Source organism: Dermacentor andersoni, chromosome 4, assembly GCF_023375885.2.
Source record: "Dermacentor andersoni chromosome 4, qqDerAnde1_hic_scaffold, whole genome shotgun sequence".
Taxonomy (NCBI): Eukaryota; Metazoa; Arthropoda; class Arachnida; order Ixodida; family Ixodidae; genus Dermacentor; species Dermacentor andersoni.
In genome coordinates, this window is record NC_092817.1 from 69,477,468 (window position 1) to 69,493,367 (window position 15,900).

The 15,900-nt window shown below is 48.8% G+C and overlaps 2 protein-coding genes across 5 annotated transcripts in view; both read right to left on the reverse strand.

The window, feature by feature from the left end:
- sff (sugar-free frosting) overlaps positions 1-15,900 on the reverse strand; it is a 149,059-nt gene that overhangs the window by 118,430 nt on the left and 14,729 nt on the right. The gene's annotated exons all lie outside the window — the stretch shown is intronic.
- On the reverse strand, positions 842-3,265 carry LOC126536257 (uncharacterized). The gene has a single exon (XM_050183154.3). It carries the CDS (start codon positions 2,904-2,906, stop codon positions 1,260-1,262), a length of 1,647 nt encoding a protein of 548 aa, XP_050039111.2. The 5' UTR covers positions 2,907-3,265; the 3' UTR covers positions 842-1,259.

The window sequence follows — 15,900 nt, forward strand, 5'->3', positions numbered from 1 at the left end:
AATGAAATGTGAAAGATCAGCATCAAAACAGGTTTGTGCGGAAGCTGCGGCTTAGGTCATCTATAGAACAGGACAAATAGAAGTAGTCAGATGAGGCTTAAGCCAAAGCATAGAGAGTGAATGTACGTTCATCAAAAAAAAAAATGTGAACTATGGTCGGGGTGTCAAAATGAGATTCCAGCTACGACCCATGACGCCAACGATCTTCTAGCCAAAAAGGCAATACCGCAAGACTCAAGTGCTACAGCCAGGGAACAAATCTTAAGGTAACAGCTGCATGTGGCATAACACACGACGTCCTCCCGTTATGCATGGGGCAATGGCAACGCACAGGCCGCGACAGCCATCAGTCAGCACTTTCCTGGTCTGTCTTGAATTGCACGAAATGTGCGTAACACTTCGGTAATCATATATGAATTTTGTATGATGCTTATAACCTAAGCGCCAATTTTATTAACAAAGGGCACACCATAATATAAAACGCTTACACATTTGCATTATCTGTCAGCAATGCCAAAAGTTGCACGATTTTTCTTGCCTCTAATATCCGCAGGCGCTGAACGGCATATCTTTAGCAGTCATACGCCGCCGGAATGCACGAAGCGTTCAAAATTGCTTGTCTATTAAAACGATATATTCGTGAACGTAAACTTCACGGTACGCAAGCCGCGACACACGTTTCAGACAACAGCGTATATAAAATAACAAAACCTGTGGTGACCGCCGAAATGATGCCCATTATATGAAAGCGCTCACGTCTTGAACCGGTGCTAGAAGCTCGTTTGCGGGCTTATTCCAGCCGTGCAAATACGCTAACAAGCCCGATATTGAAGCAAACACGCGCGTTACACAACTTTATTGCACACAAAAACAAATAAGTGACGATGGCGTCTTGCTCTGTGACCGGTGCACCTTCTTCCTTCAGGACATCGCAATGTCCCCTCCTCTTGGTGCTGTCTTATGTGCCCTCACCTGGGCTCGCGCCTTTTTTGCATCGCTTTCGTGTTGTTAACAATTTTCAGACATGCATGGTGGCCACTTCCTGCCTAATTTCAGTGCAACGTCTGAAATGGTGAAAAAGAGAAAGCATAAACAATGGTCCTGCCTATGTTCAATACAGTGGTAAAGAAAAACGTCCCCCGTTCAACAAAAGACAAAAGAAAAAATGCCAGTCTCTGGATGTGCACTTTCCTCATTTCATTCTTTTTTTTTGTTCGTTCTTCGTTTGTGTCACTCTGGCTTCAAGGTGGCAGCGATGCTCATTCTTCAGCAGCTATTGGATCATTTGGCAGGTCAGCAACCGGCTCCTCCTCTTTCTTTTCCTCGACATCTGTTGCCGTCTTCGTGGTGTTGAACTCTTGATCGTCAGCTGCTTTCGGGTCTTCCTGTTCCTCTGTCTGTGTCTTCGGTCGGGCTTCGGGCTCTGTCTCCGGCTGTGGCTCCGGTTCATTCATAGGAGAATCTTCATGCGGTCGAGGCGGTAGTGGTGGTGGGGATGGCGGCGGCGGCGGCGGCGGCGGCGGCGGCGGCGGCGGCGGCGGTGGTGGCGGAGGCGGCGGTGACAGTGGTGGTGGTGGTGGTGGTGGTGGTGGTGGTGGTGGTGGTGGTGGTGGCGGCGGCGGCGGCGGAGGCGGCGGTGACAGTGGTGGTGGAGCCATTAGTGCCGAGTCTTCGGCTTCGTCAGGCCCGATGGACTCTTCTCTCTGCGCGCTTTGCACGCTCTCCGCCAAGTCTCCGCTGCTGCTGACCTCGTTGTTGCGCCTTCGACGGGCCGCGGCCTTCTTGGACGGTGACGTCGATCGGCGCCGGTTCTTTGGCGGCCGGTACATCGGAGGGCGACGTCGCCACGATCCGGTGCTCCCCCTGTCTCGCGAGTCGTCTTGGCTCCGGCCGCCACTTTCGCCACCACCTCCTCCTCCGCCACCACCTCTACCGTAGCCGTCCTGCCCTGACGCTTCTGTGTTGCTCCGAGAACGGCCGCGTCGTCTACGGAAGTAACGGCCGTAGAACCGCCGCGGAGGGCGCCGGGGCGGAGGCTCGTCGAACACTTCGTCTTCCTCTATGTACGCCGACCTCGGCTGATCGGCGAGGAAGCGCTGGGGTGGCGGTGGCGCTTGTGGAGGGCCCCGCGGTACCCCTCGAAAGCGGCGGTTATATCGCCATGGGTAAGGCCTTCCGATGCCATTAGCCAGCCACCTTTGAGGTGCCGGGTCCTGCTGGATCTGCTGCTGCTGCAGCGGTCGCGGCGAGTCGAGGTTGCAGGCTTCTTCGCGCAGCTCGTCGTCGCGGCCGCCCCGCGCAGCCGGCCCGCGCCTTCGCTGGGCACGCCGAGGGAACCAGCGCGGTCGGAAGCGGCGCTTGTCGGCCGCGTAGGGGCTCCCCTGCACGGGCTCACCGTCGGGCCCGGTGACGTTGGCCGCCTCGCGGCCCTTGTCTCCGACGACGACGTCAAACTCGACCGTCTCACCTTCGCCGACGCTGCGCAGCAGCTTCTGCGGGTTGTTGCGTGTGATGGCGGTCTGGTGGACGAAGATGTCCTCGCGAGTGTCGTTGCGGTTGATGAAGCCGTAGCCGTTCTTGACGTTGAACCACTTGACGGTGCCCAAAACCCGCTCGGCGACTACGGGCTTCTTCTTAGCGTTGCTACGACTGTCGTCGCCCATTGCCAGGTTCCCGATGACCTTCCGAAGGGACTGGGCGGCGGTTACAGCTGCTGGAAGCCCCCCTCGATACGTGATGCCGTCCTGGAATGCTGCGGCGGACGCGCTTCGTGCGCTCACGCGGACCACACGCTTCCTCTTTTTCCTCTGGCGGGAAATCGGGCAAGCATCACTCGAACGCAAGGCAATATGCTTATTGTGCTGCATTCTGTCGTCAGGACTTGTTTTTCTTTTTTTGTACACCATTTTCTAATTAAGCCCCAATACTATTTTTTGTTGCAGCAGCACGGACGGGGGTCACGGGCGAACATCTTACTTTTTGGTCATACTGATGATGGCTATAAAAAGAAGAGTAAAAAAAAAACACTCTGCATTTCTCTCCGCAAATGCATGTCCATTAATGCAAATATTCTATAGCTGTGTTCCAGCCTCCGTAGAGGCGTAATTCAGGACAGAGACGATATTTTTTAGACCCAGAATATAATGCTTGCGTTGTCAATATGTACACTTAGCACTCAACAGCACGCGGGACGTGCGCAATCACGCCTTCACGTCTTCCCTTCGTGTCGCTCATTGTAGCGCTAAGTAATTTGCATATCGTGAAAGAGCTAGCTCAGAAGCAACGCCACTATGAAACTTCGCATTTAGCTGGCTCATCTTATCCATAACTGCCAAGGATTCTTCAAGCGAGTGTGATGGAGCATCGAGGCACGTTTTCTTTCACGCATGAGTATGATGAATAGCTTCTTTTTTTTGTATTGATTGCTTCGCTATTTTTTTCAGCTGTCAGCATATTTTAGCGAATACGGTCTGCGTGAGCCCACGCCTCTTTATTATGATAATAATCGCCTCAAGTGTCAAGGCAACACTTTCGAGCGGTTGAGCACCCATCTACCGCACATCTATCATTTACCGTGATAGACGTGCGGGATACACATTGCGTGATTACATTTGCGGTATTTACACAGGGCTGTGAGTTCGACACACCCACGCAGGTCTTCGTGTAGCCTGCATGAAAATATTGAAAAGATCGCACACCTTTGTGGTAACTACGCGATTAAAAACATTGGCCTATGTGTAAAAAATGTCGCAGTTTCGCCCGAAAGGCGAAGCATCGATTGCAATAGCAAATCAGTGGACGAAGGACAGTAGTTTTATCGTCCGCATAAACTTGCAAACATAGGCATATTAACTAAATTAACAAGCATGGTGCCACACACGCACAAGAAACATGAACACGGGCCCTATAACGTAAAACCATTGCAATGTGTTTTTTCCAATCTTCTGACGTCAAATTTACGTAAACACCGACCCAAGCATAGGGCGGTAACCGGCAGCGTTATTTGAAAAGCCCAATCAAACGCGCTTCTCGTTTATGGGATGACACTTTCTTTTGCTTTCAAGGCGAATGGTGTTGCCTACATGGAACAGTTTTCTTATCTAATTGGCTGAGAATAGGAGAGGACAACGCTCAAGTGAAGAGAGCTTCGAGTGGGCTGAGCCAGCATAGTGAAATTAGATAGCCGGATGAGGAGGGTGGTGCTGGTGTCTGCGATTGGTCCGCTTCCCCTTAGCTTGCGGCCGCTGCTCAAAAACAGCAGTGGCATGCAACAGAAGGGGAAAATACCACTAAAACGGACCCTTTGGCAGAGCGATATCATGTACGTACAGATGGTCCCGATAGGGTTATACTGTCACGCAAAATGTTTTAATATACGCAAGATGTTTTAATATAAGCAAGGAAATACATCCTCCCCGGCAGCTCCGAGTAGCTAGCGGCACAGCGATCGGTGGGCACCCATCTTCTATTCCTTTCGGAACGGGGCACTCTTCGGGTATTCAGAAAAAACTTTGTTTTCTTCGGCATATTAATGCGTCTTTAACGCGCACACGTCACTTTGACGCGGTGAGTTTTTGCGGTTTTGTGACGTCGCGTGACAGACAGGTAAAGTGGGCGCAGTCCTAAAACGTTTGAGCAATGCCAATGGGTCAGGTTACGCCTTTTACGCTAATGGCGATAGAGGTGTCGAATCAGAACTCATTATTTTTTTGTCGCTCGGTCTAATTATGCATAATTTGTGCGCACATATATCAGATGGAGCGTTTTCCCGGTTTTCGTGACGTCGCTTGATAGACAGGCGCAGTGAGCGGTGGCTCAAAATTTTTTTTACCAATCTTGGAGGAATTATTGTAGAATTGGGATAGAAAAGTTTGTAATAGCTTTACGTTATAGCGCCCCATAAGTCACTCGATGACCGCGGACACTCACTGTGAATACGCTGGCGTGAGGAAACGCGGCAGCAGCTGCGAGCGAAGTTGCGACGAAGCTGCGAGCGACGCTCACTTCAACGCGAAGTGAGCGTCGAGAACACACAGCACGCACAAAGCCACGAGCCGCCGACGCACCTAGACCCTGCCCCCAACGCAGATCGCTCTCTAGATACGGCCACGCGACAGCACGCAGCCGCCATATGCGCAGTTGCAGCCAGAGTAAAACGCCAACCCACCCCCTCCCTCCCCTCCTGCCGGTGCCTTGCAACGTTGGGTGCCCTGCGTGCGACGGAAGATGGCGCGCTTCCTCCTCATTTTGTCTATTTCGTGTGGCCGGGATTGAGCCGTGATCGTCAGCTCCACTCGCACATACAGCGTAGGGCATGCCGCGACAGTGTATCGCCCTTGGAGTTTATACAGAACCTCACGGTGACGGTGATGGCAGAAATGCGCTTGGAGTATTTATATAATTGTTATCGCAATAAAACAGCAATGCGCTAACCCATCAAATGTACCATTGAAGCGGCTCGTGGCACAGTCCTTGTATGTCAAAAATTGGCGGCAAAGCCTCTGCGAACCTCCCGAGGCGTCTGTTTGGGAAAACGTAAGCAGCTTCACATTCAGTGGAACGAACGAAAATTACTTCTAAGGAACAAAGAAGCAGATGAAGATGAGAGCAGCGGCTGTCATCTTCATCAAAAAAAGAAAAAAAGAAGAAGCTAAGCACGAAAGAAAGTGGACGAAACACTGAAGCACCGTTTCAACAGCGGCTTTAAGTTTAATTTTGGTTATAACATTATTTAAAAACGCACACTTGCATAGAACCGCCTTATTCTGGGTCAATCCTCCGTAGTTGGCAGGAATCATTGCTTTAGAAACTAAACACACAAGAGAGAGCCTGGATAGAAATGGAGCAGGGGAAACATAAGTGATAAAATGGTCAAGCGGCGCTTGTTCACAGTGGCGTTAGGTGTCGTTGACACTACTTTGCTCGCACTACTAAAAAACGCTCGCAATTTAAGTGAATAAACACAGCAGCAAGAAAAGGAATGGAGACGCAAAAGCTTCGCTGTAATAGTAATTCACCGTGCCCCTGTTTACCGCGTGTTATGTGTGTCCTTGTAAATGGTTGCGTCTGCGTTTGTTTGTGCGTTCGTGCGTTTGTGTGTGTGTGCGCTCGCACTGGGAAAGCGGTGAAGCGCGCAAGCATGCCGCGTGAAAGCAAGAGTAGGCTACGGTGCACCGCCGTTGCGCGTTGGCTCCAGAAGTGTTCATTTTCTGGAGAAGTTGCGCACTGTGCCAGCGAGGCTAACGAGATTCCGCCCTGCACAGGCGCCTTTGCGTCTACTTCCGCTCCCTAGTGACAAACGTGCAACGCCTTCAACGCTCACAGAGGCCTCTGGTGCTGCGGGGTTTCGACACAGATCTCCAGGCTTTACCCGTTCTGCGGTGCAGAGCCGAGTGAGGTGAAGATAAAGGCTGATTGCTGGCAACCTTCCCCGAGGAAATAGAACGCTGCAGCAGGGCTTTCCATTTCGGCATCCGCGGCTTAACCCGAGCAGCGGGCGATTGATAACTCCAGCTCCTCTCCTCTCCCCGTGCCCCTCTTTTCATTTCTGTTTTCCTACCGCCCAGCCTGCGCCTCAAGCCCGAGCTGATCCGCGAACTGTGTTGGGCGTCGCTTTCCCTGACCGCCAAGCAGAGAGCAGCGAGGCGTCCACATGACGGCCTCCACAACGCCCCACTGGTCGGGGTATCGATCGGTTCTATCGTTAGCCCGGCTTAACGGCCACGTGCATTGATCCCGGCTGACTTGATTGGCGTGAATTCGCGGCCTCTCGAGTCCTTGGGGCAAGAATTACCGGCTGTAAGTTGGCTGCGCATGTTCGTTAGACGGCGGCCGAGAGCGATCAAATTGACGCCCAACCACTACGTTCCTATGTGCGCGAATCGGGTTGCTTAGTTACGAGCACGCTGATGAGGTTCTTTTGACTCAAGAACTGAGAAAACTTGAAATGGACGAATTAGCCTTGATTCTGGGGCTGTGCGGTGCTCGCACATTAGTGCTGTAAAGGAAAAAAACAGTATACCAGATAATTTACTTAAATTAATTAATTAAATTATGGGGTTTTACGTGCCAAAACCACTTTCTGATTATGAGGCACGTCGTAGTGGAGGACTCCGGAAATTTCGACCCCCTGGGGTTCTTTAACGTGCTCCTAAATCTAAGCACACGGGTGTTTTCGCATTTCGTTCCATCGAAATGCGGCCGCCGGGGCCGGGTTTCGATACCGCGACCTCATGCTCAGCAGCCCCAGATAACTTATTTCTTCTGATGGCAAATTTAGGCGAGAGTATTGCACCAAGTTGGAATATAATTGTATAAGTCTTTTAATTGGACGTCTATAAGCGGTTGAACATTTTAAGAACCTTCTTTTTCCTTGTTCAGTTAATATTGCAGGTTGCTTAATTACGTATGGAACTTGTAATAAGATGGAACCGCGTATTCGGAGCGAGGAGCTCGTACTAATAATATTGAGAAGAGGACAACGCATGATAAAACGGCTGTTGTTGCACGAAGTCGAGCGCACGACAGGATACATAATAATGTAAAAAAAGAACGATTATTTACATAAAATGCTGCGCAAGTGCAACACCAGCCTGCTTTCTATTTCTCTTAATTTCCGAAGACAAGGGCTTGTGCGGAGAGAAAGGGGCATCTTTGATCGGTATGTTTGTCCATCCACGCACAGTAGAAGCGTGCGTACATAGTGTTCGAGACACGTGTAACTTGATTATCCTGCGGTAAGTGTTAAGGACTCGAAGCAGGCTTTTCCTTGTCCGTCTACTCGGTCGTTTGTTCTGTTATGCTGCGCCGTGCATCATCAGGTCGTGATCAGCGTAGGATACGGACATCGCATGCATCATATCACTGCGACGTTTCTTATTATTAACTTGCTGACAGCGTACACTTCCCGCGCTCGGAATATAAATAACGCACTTAAGGAAGCAGAAGCATAGTCAAACGCGAAAAAAAAGGAACATGTTCAAAGGGATTCTACTCCCTCTTGTACCTGAATAAAACTGCCACTTTCGCCTTAGCAGCACCAGCGATTTTCCAAGGCATGCCATCGATGTTCGTATTTGATAAAACAGTAGCGCTCTTTGAACCACCGCGTAGCGCCCCGCCATGCGCATTCTCGCTCAGTGCCTTCTCGTGTCCCGGTCGGTTAATGGCGCCACCCAACAGGGTGCTACGTGACAGTCGCACGTCAAGCGTCGAAGCAACTCCAACGAAACAAAAACAGGCCGGGTTCACGCCCTCGCAGCGTACATGCTGTATAAAGACGAGAAGACGGCGTCGCAAAACGACAGACAGCCACCAAAGCGGAGGGCTCTCGTGTGGCGCCATTCTCTTCGCCTATCCCCTTTCCTATACGGACCGAGGGAGGTTCGCCAAAAACAGCCCATGGCAGTAGAGGCGCCGTATTTTCCCATTGTCTGGTGATCAGGGCGGCGGCATGATGGTTGTTGGGAAGCCTCGGAGCTCTTCCTTCATCCTGTCCCCTCCGTCTACTAGGGTGTCCCTTTGTTTTGATTCTCCGTTTGCCTCCCCTTTTCCTCGAAGGCATTTCCCTGGGGAATACCGCTATCCCTGCAAGAGCAAAGGGAGGCGCTGGTTGCTAGAGAAAGAAGTGTCTTCAACTAGAGTCCGAACTCGAGGGAAAGAGGAGGCCACGAAGAAGAAGGACAGGGCGCAAAAGAGGCTGCGGGCTTATACTGCGCGTCCCTAATTCCGCGCAGCACAGTGGAAACCACCACTCTTGCCGGTCCCGACGGGAGGACAGGGAGAGAAGAGTCTCAGACGCTGCACAGCATATCAGTGCAGTGCAGCTTCGCGCAAACTCTATGCGTGTTTCCTACAGCTACATTCATGACCGCAGTAGTTTTCGTAAGGCAATTTCGGGCGCAACGTTACAGCGTCGTTTCCCCATTAGCGCCACCACAACGTGTGAGTGCGCGAGGGGTTGTCGAGGCTTTGTAAGCGCGTGGCAGAACTGGTGCCAGCTAACACTGGTGGTAATGGAAGCGCCGAGAGCCATAAAGGAGCGTACAAACGTCGCAGTATCGGCGTATGCGTCCACGCACATGCAGGCCACTTTTTCTATGGCCGTCCTAGTTTGACACCATTTCCACGAGCTACGTACGAGCGAGCTGTCTTAAGCATTCAACCGTACGCCTCGTTGCACAGTATTGCTCGGGTGAAACACAACGAGGCTCTCCGCTATCCTCGTTTTCGCGAGTCGCTTCCGAGCTTCCCCCGTGCTGCGCTTTTCCCCGGGGAAAAGAGAGGAAGCCGTCTTCTGCCAAAGGCGGGCGCGGGACGCTCCCGGCGACTGTGCGGCTGCGTGGGTGCTCTAACGCCACCCGGTCTGCACACGAACGAGGCGGTGGCGGCGTTTCCACCTCGCCTTGGCGGGGCGTCGCGTCGCGGTTCTCCCGGCCCCGTCAGTTTGCGAGGTTCGAGTGGCCGATGCACGGCGGGACGACTCGCGGCGTCCCTGCCAAACGAACTCGAAACCCCGTGTCGGCGGGGTGTCCTAGCCCGCGGCTATCCGCGAGGTGATCGCGGACAGTGCAGCCCACTATTGTGGCTGGGGCGTTTCTTCGGTCCTCCCCATAAATAGACCACCCACAACCAAAACCTACCAGCACTTCCCCCTCCCTACTTCAAACGAAACTCGCCACGTATTCCGCCCCTACCCTTACAAAACATACGCACGACTGGACAAACAATGCTAGCCTGAGGCACGCGCGCTATGTATTCCTATGGCGTGCTCGTGCGGTTCGGCTGGGTCCGAATGTGGCGGCCAACGGAAGAGAGACGCTGCGGCACCGCCAACTTCGATCGGTTGCGATAGAGGGGCAGACGGCGGTTTGAATGCGTTTCGCAAGCGGATATCGACGTGTGCCCATGAAAAACGCCGGGTATTGAGGAGTATGAACTCAAATGCGTGCAAAGCATCTTGATGCAGACGACGAGACAACGCGGCAACGTGTAACACTACCCAAACAAACAAAAACACCAGCGAAATTCCATACATAAAGGTGACGTTCTTCATTGTGTTTTGACTTTAAGGACAGAGCCAGAAGTATCAGCCCACGGACAGAAAGATATAACCCCTACCAGCTTGTTCCTCACTGTAAGTGTTACTTTTATAAAAAATATTTACAAAGAAGCAATCACAGAGCTTCAACGTGCCTTAAAAGACTTGATTCATATAGAAAATTTGCTTCTAAACAAGTTACTAATCTGCTAACACAAACATCGCATGTAAACGTCTTCTGTGTCGTCTTCAGGTACTTAGAAGACAATATAGAATAAAAAAAATTGAGGGGCCATTCCACTCTGTGAAGGTGGTTGACCAGCGAAGCTGCTATGATGGTATAAATTATGCTGGCACAGAGTTTGGTTGGTATGTAACTATGCATATAATTATGTATGTGTCAGTTATGCGAAATACAAAGAAATGTCAGGTGCGCACTACGTCATACATGCACACAGCTACCGCTGAAGAGCTCTTGCGACGCCGCTCTGGAGGCGCAGGTGCTGTACACGCAGCTGCGACGTAGCGCCGTTTAGACGCAGGTGGCCGTTAAAGAGAGCGTCGACGCGAGCGACGATATGCATTGACCGGGGCGCAGTCCAAAGGAGTGCACGAAACAAAACACGTTCGTTTGTAGTTTGCGGTTGAGCATACTTGCTGGTTAATTTGCTGAATCAAACTTGAGAGGACTAGAGTTTTATTCTAGCGGACAAAGATGGAGCTGTCCGTTTTCCTCTCGTAGAAGCACATGTAGTGACAGCAGACAGGGATTTCACAATATTTACAACTTCTCTGCGAACTGCATAATTACGAAAAGTAAGTATAACATGGCGTAATGTCACAGTCCTCTCAGCGGCTAATTCTCATACAATTTGTTTCTGGACAGTTTCAAAAAAGCAAGAGTTAAGCCGTTTTCTGTAACCATACTCCCTCCGTAGATACCCATGTATCGACAGCAGACGGGAATTCTGTAACGTTTACAACTTCACTGTGAACTAGCTAATTATGACAAGTAAATGAAACTCGGCGTAGCGATAGAGTTGTCTTAGCGGCCAATTTTAGCATTATTTTTTTTAACATACCTACGTTAGATTGAGAGCTTTAGAGCATTCGCGAGAAAGCTAGCTTTGCCACAAGGCGTTTTCTGTTCGCCGCCACGATTTTTCCGGAGGGTAGCCATAGGCAGCTTGGCTGTGAAACGCGCCTTTTGCAATAAGTTTGCTATTTTGCCGAGCATTGCTTCGATTCTCGTGCCTTCCGGCTACGTCAGCAGTTGCTATGCTCAGTGCGTCCCGCCTTACAAAACAGATTGCCTGTGTCGAGAAAGAAAAGGCGTTGCGAAAGAGTGATTGCTATATAGTTGCGGTCCGTTCTTCCAACTTTCGACATCTCTGCGGAACCGTACGTAGCGCCGGCATTACGACACACTTCGGCCAGATAAGCAGCACGGTTTGTTTCCTAGGAGTTCTTTGTCGCGCAACGATTTAATATTTTCCTGCTCGACGCCTCTTTAACTTAATCAGTCAATTTGCGCCATTGTGAGCGCAATCACGATGTCAGCATTTCGCTCTCTTGTCAGCTCAGCCCGCTTTATACCAGGCGGCCTTTTACGGTAAGATTCAGCCTTTTAGGGCTGCATCTCCCCACTATTTATTATGCTGACACGCTTTGCCTAACCATCATCTTCAACATTAATTGCTGTTTTGTCGATGTAACCAGATTTCAGTCTCATCAATGTCGTGCTTCCAAGTGGTGACTGCACCGAATTTGGTATTGAATGCATGGATGCACAATAAGCTTATGCTAAAGACGTTGCTTGTTCGAGTAAAAAAAAATATATAGTGAGGGGGAAAATTTTTTTTTTCGCCGAGAATGCTTGCGTAAGTGCTCCGTTCGGTAAACTTCCCCCAGCGAAATCAACAGAAAATTTCAAGCAAGTATACCTTATCTAGGCGTGTTCGCGTGAATTATGTAATGAAGTGACGCATGCAACAGTCTACCGAGTAGCCATCGCTGCATTGTGCGAGACACGCTGCTGTCACGAACGTCACCCGCACACGTTCTCTACTAGCCATACGCTTCTGGCTACACGCAAGGTTCAAACACTCCTCGTATAGCCTTAAAGCTGGGGAGATGTGTCTGTGCATGTACGTGCTCTCTGTATGTCTTTTCGAATCAGTGTCTATGGCTAACACCTCACTATCCATGAAGCACTGTCCCTCATTGACAGTGTCTCGTGCGACTTTTCCGATTGTGACGAGACCTCAGTACATCTCTTCATCTACTGCCCCTCTTTTAATGATCAAATGCAGACTCGGCGTGCTGTTTTAAGCTGTCTCGACAACAGAGCGTTCGCAGAATAAGTGATATTAGGGCCATGAACTCGACCAGTATCCGCACAGAAATTCACCAGAGAACTGCTGCACTTTTTAATAACGGCTGGAATGGACTGGACTGCCTTTAATTGCGCGGTGAATGCTGTCGTATGTTCGTGTGCATCACTTCTACACGCTTTCTTTCTGCCTTGCTTTTTCCTCCTTTTCTTCCAGCTTCCACTGAAGGGTAGCAAATCAGGTGGAACTTGGTCAACCTTAATGTATTTCCTCCTCTCTCCCTCTCTGGCTCCTTTCAATAAAGTCAGCCTCTCCACCGCTCTTCCCTGTATAGTAGAAGAATGCAAGCGATCTAAGGAAGAAGGCACGCGATCTGGTACGTATACGGGGCGATCATTTCTAAGTTTTCCGGAATTTTTAATGATCACCTGTGGCAGACACAATCATTTTTGTCCTTGGGCTGAATTATTCGAAGAGGCAGACATTAATTGAAACACATATTGAAGTAAGAGACATTCGCTAAATATTATAAAAATAATTACTTTAGGCACACACGGCAATTTACGAATTGTAACCCGTGAGTTTCTAGACGTATCCACTTGAAATGAATCTCCGGGATGACGCCAGTTTCAATATATTCTAACCCAAATTATAGTAAGAAATACATGAGTGTTCCAGTTACTCTTAGGCTTGAGTGCCTAAAAGAGCGTTTCGTTAGAAAGTAAGTGGAACAGCAGTGCAATTTAACGCGAGTTTGATGGCGCATTTATACAAACTGGTGTGATTCTGGAAATTCATTCCGATTGCCTTGTAAACTCCCCGGCAACAATTCGTAAACTGCAATTTGTGCCTAAAGTAAATAATTAAGAGTTAATTAGCAGTTTTTATACAGTTGAATATGTATTTCGATTTCTCTGGTAAGTAAAGTTGGCCTCTTTGAATAATCTAGTTCAAAATTAGAATTGTGTTACCTGCAACAGGCGATATTTGAAAATTCCGTAAAACTTAAAAATGATCACCCGCATAGTTCAATAGTGTTCATTTGATTTCAGATGGTACATTACGGTGCTTCACAGTGTTCCTGTCAACGTGTTTGACTTGTGTTTGGTTGGTATGTAGGGTTTAGTGGCGCAAAAGCGACCACGGGTATGATGCGCCAGCCACAAGGTTGTGAGGTTGAATTGTACGAAACCAGTGGTCTTGTTTTAATTTTATTCGTTTATTCAGTTGGCTTCCTATATTTTCATTGTTACGTATTCCGAGGTAAAATTTTTTTCCCTTTGACATCAACTTACGTATACTCGGAGCGTGTTTAATACGGGGATGAGATCCCTAGTGTTATTTTTTTCATTTTCATTCTACTATAGGTCAACACCAGCCAATGCGCTATATTTTTATGCGGTCAACAACAGCCTCTCATCGGACGGCTGAGAGATTACAGTGTTTTATTCGCGAACCTCACCTACACTGTCCATTGCTCGTTGTATATAATAGCCTCGAGCGCTGTATTTTCTTGCTAGAGCACGAATTAACCTCGCTATCCTCGTGAGAGGGGTTCGAACATCTGAAGGAAAAAAATTGGAGCTGCGCATAGGAACCTTTATTAGTTCCTTACAGCTATACCGTTGTCATACTTTCGGGTTTGAAGTAAAATACCTGCCCCGCTGGCCCAGTGGCTATGACATTGCACTGCTGAGCTCGAGGTCACAGGTTCAACTCCGGCCGCGGCGGCCGCATTGCGATAGAGGCGGAATGCAAGAACGCTCGTGTCCCGCGCATATTGGGCGCACTTTAAAGCGCTCGAGGACAAAATTATTCTCAAGCACTACGCTATGGCATGCCGTATAATCAGATAGTGGTTTCGGCACGTAAAACCCATAGAATTGAATTTTGAAGCAAAAGTGAAGCGAAGGTGACGGGAACGTGGTAATGCTACGTCTCGTAAATTCTTGTGAGCGTGCATGTCTAGCTGCACTTGAGGCCTCCTTTGTGATAAAGGCTGTGTAAGGATCCACCAACGAGTTCGCAAGCAAAGACACCTTCAATAGGAAGTTCTCACTTAAACCGGTAGGCTATTATGTAAGAATGAGAAAGAAAGAAGGGTACGCTTTCGGCCTTTATTGCTCCAGTAATGAGTTTTCACCGTTATGGACAGGTCGCCTATCTTTATAACTTGCTATTCGAAAAAAATGGAACGATCGATTGCGTTACCACACTTCGGTATTCTCTCTCATCGTCCTCCCTGCGCTGAAAGCACTTCTCTAACGTGCGTCTTATTTCGATGCCATCTGATATAAAGCCGTCCTACGTGGACGCAAAGTTTTTTTAATAACCATAATAATTGAATTGTCTGGCTCTAAAATCGCCCAAAGCTTGCTGGAACCATACCCTCGTAATCCACTTTTTTTTTCACCTTACAGGGAACTTCTGTGCGATATACGATGTCAGCAATCAAACGGGCAGGTCCGAACGAAGACCTGTTTTCATTATTTCTTCGAGTTTCATATGTTGATGGTCATCGCAATTCCATGGTCTTGTATAATAATAATAAAAAAAGGACAGGAACCCTGAGAGAGCGACAGAGAAATTGGACGTCTTTAAATCGATTCGCGGCGCTCCACCTATTCTTTGGGATGTTGGCAAAAAAAATAATAATAATAACGCCACTCTTGGACACTAGAACCCAGAAAAAGTAGTGAACAAACGATGTGGAGAAGTTCGCCTTACCAAGGAAGAATGCGTCATTGGCCCATTCGTTTCATATTTTTTTTATGTATCGCTGTGCAAAGTTATTTCTCCTTCCTTTCCTTATTTTCTTATATATTTTTAATCATTACTTTTTTTGCTTGAGATATTGCGTATTGCTCAGTCTTCCCGATATATTAAATTAATTAAATTATGGTATTTTACGTGCCAAAACCACGATCTAATTATGAGGCACACCATAGTGGGGGGCACCGGAGATTTGGACAACCTGAGGTTTCTTAACATGCGCCTAAATCTGTGTACACGGGTGTCATTGCATTTGGCCGCCATCGATATGCGGCCGACGTGGCCGGGGTTTGATGTCACGACCTCGTGCTTAGCAGCGCAACAACACCAAAACCACTAAGCAACCACGACGTTTCCCGATATATTCCTGCCTGCGAAGCGCACTAATAACTCACCGGCACTAATTTAATATCAGACTTACCGTCATGAAATTATTATAACATGTTTCTTTCCTTATGTCGTTCTGTAGAATTTCAGTTTATTGGCAATGATGAACATGGCAGCAGAAATCCCACGACATTCTTACAGAATAAGCTACTGCTCAAACATAACTACTCGGCTCCAACGGACAAGGAGTGGTTGCGCAGTGCGATCAATATGTAGTGTACCTGCCGTGCCCAAACCCCTTACACGTAAAACACGCATAACATTTATCGCACTTATTTAAAAAAAAAAATATTGTTTCACATATACGAGTTCAAGGTAGCGATGAAAAAAAGAAATGTTCGCGATCTCACGGAGAGCTCTCTCTATGTA